We start from the raw sequence: 16,151 nt of genomic DNA on the forward strand, positions 1-16,151 counted from the left end.
AAAGAAGGAGAACAATTTTAAGGTGCAGACTTCCACTACATATGTTTCAGTATTCAACTATAACTCTCTTTATAAAACTCCAAATAAGATGATTTCTAGACCATTGAAAAGATAAGAGAAAAAGCTACAACTTTCATGTTTACCACTTCACCTAGTTCGGCTTGGAAGATGGTCAAAAATTATTTCGAAATTGAAACACTGCAGCAGTTCTAAAGCAATTATGATTTATGTTATTTAAATGATGAAGGCTGCAGCTCATATAGTCTGATAAGGAATTCCTAATTTGAATTGACTTTTTTATAGTCTAAATTATACACATATAAGGTTATTCCTAGCCTTTTTTATAGTTTAACTCTAACTACCTAACTAACAGTATTATAGTATAACTCCAAACTAAATATTGTAGTCTAATTATGTAATAATATTGTATAATAACTCTAACTAAATAGTTTGTATAATTATATTAACAATTCCAAAATGCCTTATGGAAACTAGAAAATAATGTATTATTATAAGCCTTATAATGAAACCATGTAATTTTGAAACTTTAATGGTGAATTTTGAATTGTCGACGTTTGGTGTGAAATTAAAATTCTTTACAAAAATCTCTTCATGTTTTTTTTATTGTTATCATTAATACTACAGAGAGAGAGAGAGAGAGCCATAAAACCTAAATCATATGAATTTCAATCCTTTTATATTTCATTCATTAATGATGAGAAAATAAACATTTGAAAAAGAAAGTAAAAAATCGATTTCATTTGGAAAAACCTTTCATAATCTACAAATCACTGAATTTTGTATCATTGAATTTAACTAGAATAGTAGAGGAAAAAAAGTCATAAAATATTTTCATATTAATTTTATTCTTTTCATGTTCCATTAATTAATTATTTGAAAGTGAGGTTAGTTTGTCTTTTCTAATTTTTTATTGGATATGATTATGATTTTATTTTTTGTTTGCTTTTTTCTATTTACTTGAAAATCTATATACTTTTTTATTTTTAGTTTTATTCTAATGAAGTGGCATGAGAATATTATTCTATCAAGAGATTATATATATATATATATATATATATATANATAAGAGGATTATATATATATATATATATTATATATATATATATATATATATATATATATATATATATATAATACAAATATTTTCTTGAAGAATAAAAGCTAGCCGTGCAAAGCATAAACAAACTAATATATCTACAAAAAATTATTCAATGAGTTATGAGCACACATAAAAAGAAAAAGAAAAATAAAGTTACCTTTTTATCATTAATAGAAAATTAATAATAATAACCTTAGGCGACACAAGCTAGCATAGATAGTTAGATCTCATGTGTTTTTATTTTTAAAAAAATTACTGCCAACAAGCTCTTATCTAGTAAAGAGGAAATCCTTAATTACTTTAAGATTCTAATTCGAATTTGAGGTGTTTCGATTGGGTTTAGCTTTTTATCATTTTTGTTGATTATATATTTGTTTGTCGATTAATTCTTCTGTTTAATTTAATTTTTAGTTTTTTTATATAAAAATAAAATACTTCATCATAATTTTTACACGTATATAAGCTTAAGTTCAATAAAAGAAAGAGAAATAAAAAAAGGTTTCTCGTAAGATGAGTATAGGCATAGTTGAGACGGCAAAGGTCTATACACGTGCCAGTGTTTGTCAAAAGAAAGAAAACATGATATGGAAATTAAATTCAATTTGCCTACTTCAACAGCAGCTATATATAATATGCATGCACGATAAGCAATGAATTAATATCATTGTCAAAGTATTCTCAATTTCTTAATTGGCCATATTTTCCGCTAAGCATCTACCGGCTGACGATAAGCTAGCTCTATACGTGCTTGTTAATTAATTCAAATTTATTAGTCTTAGGAAAAAATTGACTCTTAACAGTACTAAAACAGATACATGCATGCACTCCATGCATTTTCCTCACCCATCTGATGTGGAAGCAGATATCTTATTAACTGGCGTTACTGTGCTTACAATTTAGTAATTAATTAAGATAAAGTCGGGTTAAGGAGTGTCTACAGACGCTTCATTTGTTAAGTTTATTTCATCCTAAATTTTTAATTAAAGGCTTAATTCTAATAAATAATATGACAATTAAGAAAAACTGACTATCTATATGTTTGTTGGTGGAGAGAGACCATTATTATGTACTTATTTTTCTATTTTATGCGCAGAGATCTATTGATGATGAGTTTTAGAGGTGACTTTATTTCTTTTTGAAATGAATGCTTTGATTATTGACAAAAGCCAGAAGCTCAAAAGCGTAGCTTTATGGCTTGTTGAGTACACGAGGGAATAAAGAAAAAAGAACATAGAAAACCCCATTGTATTCAAAGTAAACTAGATTTGGGGATATCTAGCTCCTGATCACGGCAACAGTAAGACACTCACTATTATCGACATGAAGGCTGTCCAAATCCAACGCGGAATCCTCCAATGTTTGAATGATTTTGATTAAAAACATAATCAGCCATAGCTCACTGCAACCCCTCAATGTGGAAAATTGCATCTAACTTGGAGTGTCGCATGCTTTAATTCAATTCCGAAATTTGTACTCTCGGGTTGAATGCTTGCAATAGGTCCGATTCTCTATTAACACCGGCTTTTGCAAGTTGATCAACATCCATATTTGCCTCTTCAAGTATGTGTGTGTGACACTTTTCACTCCCATATTTGAGCTTTGAGATTTTCTCAATATACATTGGTAAATACTTTGATCAATGAAACTTTCTTAAATTATATTGATTTTGTTATGGAATTTTAATGATATAAATAACACAATCAAATTTATTTAATCAATTGCATGATATTTAACTATTTTAAACAATACAGATAATGGTTATAGATTAATAAAAGATTATTAATTTATACACTGACAATAAAAGTTTTCAACTTCATAATCAGATTAGATAACTGTGATGATATTTTAATGTCATAATTAATTTATTAATTTTCATAAATAGATTATAATAGAGTTGGTGTCAATTCTTTAACTTTAATTTTGAAAATTTATAAACTTTACCACAATTATATAAATATAATTTTCCTTGATAAAAAGTGAATTATATAAAAATATGAGAAGATGTAAACATTAACAATGTACTGATATTTTTACATTTATGTACGTCCACTCCTTTCGTCTTGTACTAGTACAGATAGGATTATTTTTTTTTTAAAGTTATGAAAAATATGATCATTTCCTCAGCAAAATTAATACATGGTTGAAATGGCAGCACCAAAGACTTGCTAAAGATTAAAAAAAGAAAACAAAAATCCCATTCTCTTCCTTAACTTGAATCATCAAATCATGCACGAATTACGAAACATATCTAATAAGGTAATTAAAGAGAGCGTATATAACAAGTTCGTTTAGTCAAGCAACTTACGTATCCAACTAAAGGAAATACTAATTGATATCAGTAGGCATTGATAAAGGTGATAGTTATAAAAAACGTTTTAATTAATATATATATTTTTTTAATTTGATGAGAAAAATTCTCTTTCTTTTTTTTTTTTTTGAAAAAGGGATCAGTAATTTATTCATAAAAATGCATTTTAATGAAAAATTATTTCCTTTGGCTAAAATAAATTGAAAAATTACTTTCTAAAATAATAATTTAATTAATTTTGACAAATGTCCATAAGCATCAATAATCGGACCTTGTCATTAATAAGGCCCGACAATGAATTTACTAAAGAAGCGAAATAAAGTTTTTGCTTTTACAAATCTAAGACTTATATCTGCTGTAAGTCCATTGTTCTTCAACAATTTTTGGGTGTTTTTACAGTACTAAAAGTGGCAGAGACTCGATATAGGTTTCCTTTAGAGCACAACCCACATTGAATGCCACGCGGTTTTGTGAGGCAGAAGAGGCATTACCTTTGCCATTGCTGACTTTGGCATTGCCCCCTTGAGTTAATGCTCTTGCTGTAATCTTTTGACTCTGTGGGAGGGGAGGAGAGGGTAGGGCTACCCTTTTGCTCCTTTTAGGTCAGCGTCGTCTCTCTCTCACACACCCTTCCCAATTCTCTTTTCTATATATGCAGGACCAAGCAAACCTTTCCCCTGGACCCTTGTCTTAAGCTTCCAAGAGGAAAGAAAGAAAAAAAAAAGTATTGCCAAAAGCAAAACAAAGAAGCTCTAAAGAAACAATAGACTAGTGAAGAGCATAAAATCTGTTTTCTTGAGATTTAGTGGTCTCGAAAAGAAAAAAAAAAAAGAAACAAGTGATATGGGGAGACCACCTTGCTGTGACAAAGTTGGTGTCAAGAAAGGGCCATGGACTCCTGAGGAAGATATCATCTTGGTGTCTTATATTCAAGAACATGGTCCTGGGAATTGGAGGGCTGTTCCTACCAATACAGGTTTGTTTTTTTATTCTTTTTTATCTTTCGATTAAATTATATCTATTTTGAGCTACGTTCCTCTTTTTTACACAGTAGGTCTTGTTTTTGGTTTGGTTGATCATAAAGGAAATGCAATCAAAAGTTCTCAATTTTTGTTTTTTCTTTTTCCTAGTGACATTGAAAAGACCCACTGCAATATAAATATAGTGAAGTTATTAATCTTGTTTGTTTCTGGTTTCCAGGATTGCTTAGATGTAGCAAGAGCTGCAGGCTTAGATGGACTAATTACTTAAGGCCCGGGATTAAACGGGGTAACTTTACAGAACATGAGGAGAAAATGATAATCCACCTTCAAGCTCTTTTAGGCAACAGGTATCTATCTTCTCTTTCTCTCTAAGGTCTTAAGCACCCGAGAGGAAAATTCTTGCTTTGTAACCCAATGTATAATGTGTTATGATTGTGTCATCTGTTTAATCTTAGATGGCAATGGCATGGATAATTGGTTTCTCAAAAGCAGCAATATAAATGTAGCATTTATTGTTTGTGCAGATGGGCTGCAATAGCATCTTACCTTCCTCAAAGAACAGACAATGACATTAAAAACTATTGGAACACTCACTTGAAGAAGAAGCTGAAGAAGCTCCAAGGCAGTGAATGTCATTCTAGAGATGGGTCATCATCATCATCACAGAAAATTTCTAGAGGTCAGTGGGAGAGAAGGCTGCAGACTGATATCCATATGGCTAAACAGGCTTTAAGCGATGCCTTGTCCCCAGAGAAATCAAGTGGTTTAGCTGAGCTGAAACCCTCTAATGGGTACATTTCTTATGCGAAACCAGGAGGCTATGCATCAAGCACAGAGAACATAGCTAAGTTGTTAAAAGAGTGGATGAGAAATCCATCAAAGCCTGTTTCTGCAAACTCTGCTGCCACTCAACTATCATTTGACAATATGGCTGGGACTGATTCTGCTTCTAGTGAAGGGACTCCAAGTAAGGAAGAAAAAAGCAGCAGGGAAATGTCAGAGGCTTTTGAGTCACTGTTTGTCTTGGAATCTTTTGATTCTTCCAATTCTGATTTCTCACAATCTATGTCACCTGAGGCAAGCCTTTTCCAAGATGAAAGTAAGCCAGATCTTAATGCCCAAGGGCAACTGTCATTGCTTGAGAAATGGCTTTTTGATGATGGTGCAAATCAAGGGAAAGATTACCTTAGTGATATCACATTAGATGAGAATGCGAATTTTTTCTAAAGGGATTTCTTGTTTTAGGGGCCTTTTGGGATTCTTTTGATCTTGGCTTTTTTTTTTCGCTATAGGTCTTGTTCAAGGAGGAAACTTGTCACCCCTTTCGTGGTAGAACAGAAGTGTAAATTTTACATTATTGTAGCAGATATATCTTTAGTTGAGAATAAGCAATTTCTGTCCTCATTATCTGCATAGAAAAAGATTTATCAACTTTGTAAAATCTTGTATTTGCAATTATGAGATGAATTAGAGTACTTGTTATTTAAGCTGTTTTGGCTTTGAGCCTAAGAAAGTTTTAGTTGATGGAGTTCTAGTCATTATCCGTGGATGAGTTTTGCTGGATTGAACAATTGCTGTAGGTCCTTGTCATTATCCATGGATCAGTTTTTCTGGACTGAACAATTACTGTAGGTCCTTGTCATTAATAGTTTTCTTTGATTTTAAAGGATAAGAGGCAAGGAAAAAGGAGATGGAAAAATAAATGGATGAACAACTTATTAATAGCAAACACGCCCTTCTATTTATTGGATGTGCTGAAGAATTAAAGTTTGACTTACTTTCTTGTGAGCCTGTGCATCCCATGACCCATGATGAAAGAAAGTCAACTACCATGGCATGCCATTTTGCTTAATTGAAAGTTGATTGAAGCAAAGGTAGCATTAATTAGGTAGGCTACTAGAACCTTGTTTAACAAGTCAATGTGAAGTAAATACCCAGCTAATATAGAGGAAACTTTTGATTGCATTGTCTCATCTAATAAGCAAAAGCAGAAAGCAGATAGTATTGATTTCATGCCTCGTGCTAGATCATATCAAAGGAAGAACCTTTGGCTGAACAGTGATCAGGCAGATCAGCATAGTTGAATGATTACAACCCAAATATCACAGGATCCTTACTTTCTTTTTTTAATATTATCTATGTTTACCCAAAATATGAAAAGAAAAAATGTATATTTCAATAGGCAGATATTGCTTTGGAAATCTCCTAGCCTGGTCTTAAATGCAACATGTGATACCTTTTGATTTTATTGCCTGTTTTCACAGGTTGGAGGACTAGTTTTAAATGGTAATCCTGACCATGCAATTGCAAGAAATATACACACTGTAAAGCCATAAGAAAGTCAATTAAGGCCTCATGAAAAACATTACCCCCGATGACAACCAAAGCGAAATCAAAATTCAGAAAGATGAAATTCCATTCTACCCCCCGTTGGAATTCTAAGAGGGGCGTATTAAATTCTTTGTCCCCTCTTCTTCTATCAAATGCCATTGGAAATTTGGCAATGAAGGCTGTATCTAGCCTAGCCATTATGGGGAAATAGAGACGAACAAGTCAAGATCCAACTTAGCAAGAAAGTTTCTTCATCTCAAACATCATTAAGTGCAGTTACATGGTGAAGTGATGGGTGTGAAGCTGGCATCAAGTAGAGGAGTATAAGAGCACATTTTCATACTAAATTAAATCTAATATCTCTAAAGTCTCTTCAAATTTTACATTTTATAAAATCTTAAATCTCCAAATAATACAATATATATAATTCTCCAAAAGATACAAATTTCTCATCTAGTTAACATCTTTTTACAAACTAAAACTAAATACTCACATCAAAGCTTACAAAAATTCAAGGGCAGATGTTAATTTTGCTAACCAAAACTCTCACCAAGCAAATCTAATTCCCAAACATGTAGAAAAGATGAAATATGTAAAAATAATGAAAATTAATGAAATGAATACAACCATTCAACAAGTAACTGACATCCTTTCAATTAGATTGAGCATGCTTCAAAACATTTAAACCAAAATTACCAATATTAATATAGATATACAAAAAAAGTTTAGGTAATCTCATTAATCATCATATTACACCAAAATGTTATTTTTAGATAGCAAAACAAACATAATTTCACAAATATTAAAATTTTAAAGATCTTTTATAACATGCTATGACCATACTTAACCCTTGTGATATAGATTATAATCAGAATGAAAATCATAATTAACTCTAGTGGCATGGGTTATAATCACATCGATAACCACAAATAACCCTAGTGGTATTGATCATAAGTATACTGGAAGCAACTATTGGCTGCATTGAATAGATATCACAAAAACCACTATTTTGTAATTGGTGGCACAATTTAGATAACAATCTCTATTCACAAAGTACATATCAACATTGCCAATATTTAACCTCCACTGGTAGAATCTTAACATAGCCATACTATGAGACAAAACAAAACAATTTTTTTCAAATTAAAGTAATGAGTACAACCACTCAACAAGTAATCGACATCCCCTCAATTGGATTGAATATGCTTCAAAAATTTAGGTCAAAATCACCAATATTCATATAGATATGAAAACAAATTTTGGGTAATCTCATTTAGAATCACACTATTCCAAAATTTCATTTTTAAATAATAGAACAAGCATAATTTCACAAATATTCATATTTTAACGGTCTTTTGTAACACACCATAGCCACACTTAAACCTTGTGACATATGTCATATCAAAACGAAAACCATAATTAACTCCAGTGGCAGTCATAGTTACATCAATAACCATAATTAACCCCAATGGCATGAGTCATAAGTATATCAAAAGCAACCATTAGCTGCATGTACTGAATAGATATCACAGAAACCACTATTCTGTAACCAGTAACACGATTTAGAAATCGATCTCTAATTACAAAGTACATGTCGACATGGCTAACATTTAACCCTAATTGGCAGTATCATAACATAGCCATAATAGGAGACAAAAAAAACATATATTTAGATTACCTAATTTCACAAAACAATATTGTCACGACCCAACTCGAGGGTTCGTGATAAGCGCACAAGCCCAGCAAGCAAGCTCACTATACTCGAGCTAGCCTCAAAATCTGAAATCATGCAATACAAATGCCAAGGGATTTAATAAGCAAATAGTCATAATAAAATTTAGATATATATTACATTATCCTTGGCTCACAATCCATACAAGTATTCAAAGGCCATACATTGGCCATCAAATCGAATTCATACATAACAACCCTTATACAAATCAAATGGCACATCGTACTTGAAATATTTTACAAATAAACCAAACTGGAAGGCGAAAGGCCCACACAAACTCAAGGGAGTGGCACAATAGAAGGGAGACCTACTAGATGCCAATTACGTGTTCGTTCAATCGACTACACTTGCCACATAACCCCATAACTTCTCTTATCTGCACATGGTACAACAAATAAGTGAGTCATCTAATACTCAGTGAGGGGATACTATCATGAGATAATATTTCACGTATAAATTAAATATCTAGGCCTATCCAACCATAATACACTCATATTCAAGCATTTCCAAATCAAAAGGTACGAGGATCATCTTAATATCTTGCCTGCACAACTCATTATATAAAACCTTGCAGGATTACATCTCAATGGTGTATCATATTCACAATTTACAAGTTTCATGTCCTCATATCAAATCATATCAATTCAAGGCTTACCTTTAAAGTCGTTACCATCAAACTAGGCTTCATAAGCACACCTTAGTTGCTTATCACAACCTCAAATCTCATTTACATATAATTTGTTTGTCTCAAAGCTTTTCAACAAATATCATTCGTAGTCAATCACCACAATTTCATATTTAAGTCAAATCATGCCATACTCGATGCATAGTCTAACGAAATCGAATGAGTGATCCTACCTTAGACATCGTTATCATGCACGGTGGCCAATTGATGAAGAAACAAATCACGCACAGGGTAAAGCCGTTGGGTGGAGAATCAAATCACACACAACCACGAAGCAACTAGCAAAGAACAATTCACACACGCGCTGAAGCAACGAATAGAGAATTAAAATCATCGACTAGAGTAATCTTCTGACGTTAGCATCACGTAGAGTACTCTCAAGCGGGTGGAATCAAAGCACCACAAACGGGAATCACAAGCGAGACTAATACCACCGTCCTTACTTGCCACCATCCTTGCAAGCACATAAAGGTCACAAGACATGGGACTCCATTCAACCACAAGTCAGATCAACGTTAGGAATTCATCCCTCGAACAGAATACACATCCACAAATTAGGCCATCATTCTTGTAACATTCCATATGTCCACATCAAATCATATTTCAAATTCAATGAGTTTCAGTCATCTCTAAGCTTGGTATAATTCTAAGTGCCTTCAAATCTATAAGGCATCATCAAACGAAACAAAATCAATCTACAAGCCCTCATGCCTTTAATTCCACATGGGTATTCATCATACTCAATCTAATTAATTGTGGCTTAACAACCTTATACATATCCTTAAATCAACCACGAATACATGGGCATTTATGCATATATCATGTACATAAGTAATCATGGCCCTTCGGCGTTACATATTTAATATCACTCAATTGTTATGCCATTAACCTAAATACATATCTAGGCATATACTTATTTGGCAGCCCATTCATCATAATCCGATACAGTCCTTAATCCATAATTCATATCGCACCATGTGTAGGCCTCTTACTCTAGATCCTACATACTGTGGGTTCCAACACAATGCCACCTTGTGGCTCACCACAAATCACACAAACATAAATTTCTTATCTCAGATAACTAACTAGCCCATGCATTCTTATCTAGGCACACAATTATATTTGTTATCTAGCCTAGACACATACCTCAAGGCAAACATACATATACACATACACTCACATATATATACATATCAATTTTCTAGCCTAGGCATTCTCATCTAAGCATACACACAATATTTAAGTACCATGGCAGTGCATACATTATGCCAGATGCATCACATGCATTTAATTAAATCTCACTCAACTTGACAATTAGAGGTATGCCCATAATCAAGCTCAACTTTTAGCATTCAATCGTCCTCGAGCTCACAAACACATCAATAGCTTCCATTCTCCCTTTGAACAAAACAAAACATTACAAAAATGTTTATTTCCTAGCTTTTGAAAATATCCCAACTTTTCAAAAATACCCAAATTCAATATACATGCTCATTTGTCCAATAAATGAGCTAAATCCTTACCTTAAAAGCTGGGTTGCCCAAATCTATGCTCCAAATCTCTAAGAAACTTTAAGGAAGAGAGTTTGATCAAATTTGAAAATATTTAGATCCGAGGTTATTAACCAATTAAATCAAAAATTAATCGGTAAAAACATGTAATCTTACATCCGAATCGGTTTCCCAAGCTTAGATCTAGTCAAATAGGCTCCAAATGCCATTTGAGGGCTTAGGATTTCGTATAGGGTAGAGAGAGAAAGAGAGAAAATAGGTTTTCTCCTAAAATGGGTAGAATGCTCGAAACCCCTTTTTATTTTGCCTTCATACAAGGATGTATCAATACATTTGGGAATGTATCGATACATTCTTAAAGAATTCCCCTTAAATATATCGATACGTATTATTTAGATTGTTCTTAGCTTCAAATTTATCGCTACATTTGGACAATGTATCGATAGATGTTCATCTTATCAAGAATGTATCGATACATTTGCTAATGTATTGATAGATCTTGCCCAGATTACACCTTTTCAGTACTTCAGTTTCCAAAAATATGAACTTTAACACCCTAGAATCATTTTCTGTTCATTTTATAGTTCAAAATGACTATTTTATCTCATAATCCTTATTCATATACTTAAGCACACAATCAAATCTGAATCCAAATTTCAAAATTCAAGTTTTATCACCCATTCCTCAAAATTTTGGCTAAGTCTCACGGTTTTGTGTTTTAAGTGTCACAATTATCATTCTCACCTCAATTCATCAAGAATGCTCAACATCAAAGCATAAACTTATCACATAGTTTCAAATCTTCATTATGCCTTATGTCATATAGTATACAAATCAAAACTTAGCATAATTTTGCTTAAGCATCATATTCATCAAAGTGCCAACAATGCACTGTACTATTCATGTGCCAAACATATGCACAATATTATTTTGAGCCATCACATGCTCCTATATCATATTCATTGTTCTATAGACATAGGCATACCCTTAAACTTTTAAACATATACACCAAAAAAAAAAATTCAATTTAGCTCGCTAATTGGCTTGGTTCACATTACACAATTCATACCAAAAATCAAGGGTGTTAAAAGTATATTCACTTTCCCAATACATTCTCACACACATCAAAAACATATTTGTTTCGGACTAAATATTTTATGTTTGTATTCACTGAAAACATATATGCATACATTGAAAAGAAATCACATTCCAAAACCAAAATTGAGATCGTATTCCAAAAACTAGAACATAGATTATATTTATTTTTATATATTAGCATGCTCACTCCATTTAAAAAACCATAGGATAAAATATCATATATAAAGTATAATTTCATATTGAGGCTAATTTTTAGGGTGTGAAAACACCAAAAGGATATTAGTCACTTACTTGGTTTGTGAAGTTCACTTTCAAGTAGCAAATTAGAAAATTCTCCTAGTTGCCTAATATATCCAAAAAATATATACAAAAATTAGAACTCAACTTACAAATAAATTCGACAAGATGACTTTCCACTGACCATCCTAAGCCTTTAAGGGTGTAGCAACCTCCATTGCAATTGAGGAACACTTCTAATTAATAAAGCAAGTTTCCCTTTTATCAAAGAGATAATAAGAATAAAGTAAAGTTGAGAATTGAACTTAAATTATAAAATCTGTAACTTTTTTAATTTTTGATAGAAATTTAATATTAATTTCGTGTAAAAATCATATTTGTAATTTTCTCTTAATTTTGATATTTTTACAAAATCTACTAACACGAGAAATAAATTTATAAAATATATATACCTTTTTATGTAAAAGTATAGTAAAAGTCACATATCCAAATTTTATGAAATTTTACGGCAAAATTTATCAAACATTATTTACAATCAAATTTTGGAAAAATTAAAAAAAAAATTCTAATTTTTGGAATTTCTAGAATCTGAATCACCATTTAGCTTACTCTGAACTCTTGTAACTCTTAACCCAAATTATTTCAAGTGATAAACTCAAGATCAATTTGAATTATTCCTGACATACTATAACATTAGAATTTATTTTGATGAAAAGGATTACAAGATTCATAAGTTCCAAAAGCCAAAATTTTGAAAATAATCATAGACATACCTAGATTTTTGGGTTTTCAAATTCAACTAGGCAACTTTGAGCCTTCCATTCTGTTAACACAAAAAACCTCTAATCAAACCATTGAAACCAAAATGAAGAAAACATTTTATAATACAAAACCCCCAAAAAATCAATTCAAAACATTACTGGAATGTGGAGCTCTTACAACTCAAAATCGGTTCGTCAAAACTGTCAAAACTGAGTTTCTAATCAACTTTATAAATTCATATGTCCCTATATACTTAACCAAATGAGGTGCTACAAAAACCATTGGAAAGATCTTTTTAAAACTTTTCCATTAGTACCCATCATGCTGTCGGAAAGCTATTGGAGTAGTATCAATCTTGGATGGAAATTGAAGACATATAAACTAAACTTAGGGTTTTTGTTCAAAACTAGACAAAATACAAGGGTTTCATAATATTAAAATATAATATTACCTTAATCCTTCAATAAAAGAGATTTTCTTTCAATTTTCAATGTCGATGTTTCTTTTAGGTGGCATTTGGTACTTTACAATGCAATGTGATTACAGATAATATGATTGCAAGTAATGTGATTGCAGCAAAAATAACATTACAATGTTTGATATACAAGCAAAATAATGATTAAAATGCAGAGAAGATAACATTGCAGCGTTTGGTTTACAAGTACTTTGTTGGAAATGTAATGTTAATTTTCAAAATTACCCCTATTTATTAAAATGTAAGTTTAATAAATATGTATTTTTTTATTGTTAATTTTTATAATATCATCTCTTAAATATATTTTTTAATGTCATATTTTTTTTATTTTTTATTATAATCTTATATATTTTATTTTCATTTCTTAATATACTTTCCTATATTATATTTTTTTAATTTATTTTTCCTTTAAAAGAGAATATAAATTTTATTAAGANATATTATATATTTTATTTTAATTTTTTTATTTTAATTATAACGTTACAAAATGTATTTAACAAGATAATAAAGTTGAAAAATAAAAATGTCTTTAAGAACATTGCAGAGTGCAATGTAATGTGATTGCATTGGTTTTGGACTGTAATCACATTACATCCCTTGGTTGTAAGGTGATTGCATTGCAATCTTATATTACAGTGGTTTGTTGTAAAACAAATACTGCAATGTAATTTAATTGAGCATATTGTAGGAAATGTGTTTTCACTTCTCTCATACCAAATGCTACCTTAGTGTTTTATTCTTAAAAGAAAGTGACTCAGAAAAGTTTTTTTTTTCTTAAAAGAAATTGTGTCTAATGTTAAACCAATCCTCTAAACAAGTCCTAGTTAATAATTTTTTAATAAGCCCTTAAAATAAAAAATATTTTATTATAAGTCCAACTATTTATAAAGCAATTCAATAAAGGATTTATTTGTCAAATTTAAATTTTTATGTAATATATCAGTGTATTTATGATTTGGGGAGGGATATTACACAAAGCAAAAGCAAAATTCAGAAAAATGAAATTCAATTCTATCCCCGTTGGAATTCTGAGATGGGTGTATTAAATTCTTTGCCCCCTCTTCTTCTATCAGGCGCCATTGGACATTTGGCAATGAAGGCTGTGTCTAGCCTAGTCATTTTGGGGTAATAGAGAATAACAAGTCAATGTCAAACTTCGGAAAAAAGTTTCTTCCTCTCAGACATCATTCAGTGCAGTTACATGGTGAAGTGATTGGTGTGAAGCTGGCATCAAGCAGGAGAGTATGAGAACACATTTTCATTTTCACGTGGCAGCTTTCAATATTTTTTTTTTATAATACCGAATTTTATTTTCTCAAGTCCTCTCTAAGTACTGCTTAAAACTCCCATTTTTTTTGTTTGCTTTTATTCACTAAAATATTACTCGATGTCTGATTAAAATTTACCCCATCTGACCTCAAGAAAATCCTTTTACTATTCAACTAAATATGTAGAAGGGTGTCATGCCCCAAATTGCGAGTACTGATATTGAGCTGGAGAGTTTTGGACTACAGATCCTATTTTAGCAATTATCCATGTTGATTAGTTCTTATTGTTCTGGACCCATGGTGGTGGAATAGATAAAGTGATCGCAGCCGAAGCAAATGTTCAGGACAGAATCATGTGCTCTGCTCAATCCTCATGCATGAACTTCCAAGTCCACCTCATGCATGCTGCATTTAAGTCAAGCATGTGGACATTTAGCAATTGGAGCAGCTTGATAACATGCAAAATCAAGTTCTGATATTTCAAAACCAACAAAAAAGAAAAACTAGTATAGCCAATGAACATGGTGAGATTATTATGCTCGACGCCCTAAAGAGGATGCATGGGTTAATTTAATCTTTCAATACACCAGCCTGAAATTTGAATCCAGCAACCGCAAAGGCTGGTAGAGATTATGCTTAACTTCTTTATATCATTCTAATTTTATCTATATAAATTATAAAGATAAGTTTGTGAATTAATGGAGGGTGAAAGTTTTCAATTGATATATTACCATAGGTACTACTTAACATTTTTGAAAAGAAATGCTAGAAAACAAAAAAATACTACTAATACCATTGACTTGCTTGAACTTCTCGTTAGGGAATCCTGTCATTAGTAATTTTTTTTTTTATCCTGTCATTAGTAAAGCTAAGGGTTTTGATAAGAAATGTTCTAAAGACACTTGATAATGCTATTATTGAAAAAAAAATACCCCTTGTTAGATATAATAATCAAATTATATGTCAATTATGACATTTAATATGAGATAAATATTCTTTGCCAAAATTATTTCATATATACATTTACGTAGTTCTTTAATAATTATTTTTAGACCACTCTTTAGCGAATTGTGTTGATGGTGAAGCATTGAATATGATTGTTATTATGAGTTAAAAAAAACCAGTAGAGTTGATCAGTTCCACATCCACAGAATAAGTCGACCCACTATATAGTATTCTTGACTTGCTTGAGTTTGAAGCTATGGACAATTATTGAGATGTAGTACAAGTTAATTTAGGTGAAGAGAAAGAAAGATTTGGTATATGGCTATATAGGTGTTTAGTTAAGTACGAATCAAAGGAATCGATGTGAAGACTAGAATGATGGGTCGTGTCACTCGGTGCAGTCTGCGTCACCTTCCACCATGTTTATTAATAGCTTTTGGTTTTTTTTAAAATAAAAAAAAAATACCAACGGAAGATGTTATTCTATAATGGACTTTACAGACTTTGCACGAAAAATCCTCTAAATTCCAATCAAGAATCTAATTTTCACTCATCTATATTTCTCTTGTGGTTGAATTCCTTTTCACTTTTTGTCAAGAATCTTCAATAATATAACATTTAATTTTATTAAAATTGGTTAATTATAAGATTCTTTGATATGTTTTTTGTGAACCATTTGCAATTATACGAGATGGT

The 16,151-nt window shown here is 31.3% G+C and overlaps 1 protein-coding gene across 1 annotated transcript; it reads left to right on the forward strand.

Moving 5' to 3' along the window:
• LOC18601511 (myb-related protein 306) lies at positions 3,965–5,898 on the forward strand. Its single transcript, XM_007032467.2, has 3 exons — positions 3,965–4,404; positions 4,629–4,758; positions 4,936–5,898. The coding sequence occupies exons 1-3, from the start codon at positions 4,272–4,274 to the stop codon at positions 5,636–5,638; spliced, it is 966 nt and encodes a 321-aa protein (XP_007032529.1). The 5' UTR covers positions 3,965–4,271; the 3' UTR covers positions 5,639–5,898.

The sequence above is a fragment of the Theobroma cacao genome, chromosome 4 (genome assembly GCF_000208745.1).
Source record: "Theobroma cacao cultivar B97-61/B2 chromosome 4, Criollo_cocoa_genome_V2, whole genome shotgun sequence".
Taxonomy (NCBI): Eukaryota; Viridiplantae; Streptophyta; class Magnoliopsida; order Malvales; family Malvaceae; genus Theobroma; species Theobroma cacao.

Excerpts from the sequence above, each read along its gene's own strand:
- LOC18601511 (XM_007032467.2), top strand. The coding sequence starts at position 4,272 with ATGGGGAGACCACCTTGCTGTGACAAAGTTGGTGTCAAGAAAGGGCCA. Across the intron at positions 4,405-4,628 it reads GGCTGTTCCTACCAATACAG|GATTGCTTAGATGTAGCAAG; the intron begins GTTTGTTTTTTT and ends TCTGGTTTCCAG. Across the intron at positions 4,759-4,935 it reads CAAGCTCTTTTAGGCAACAG|ATGGGCTGCAATAGCATCTT; the intron begins GTATCTATCTTC and ends TTGTTTGTGCAG.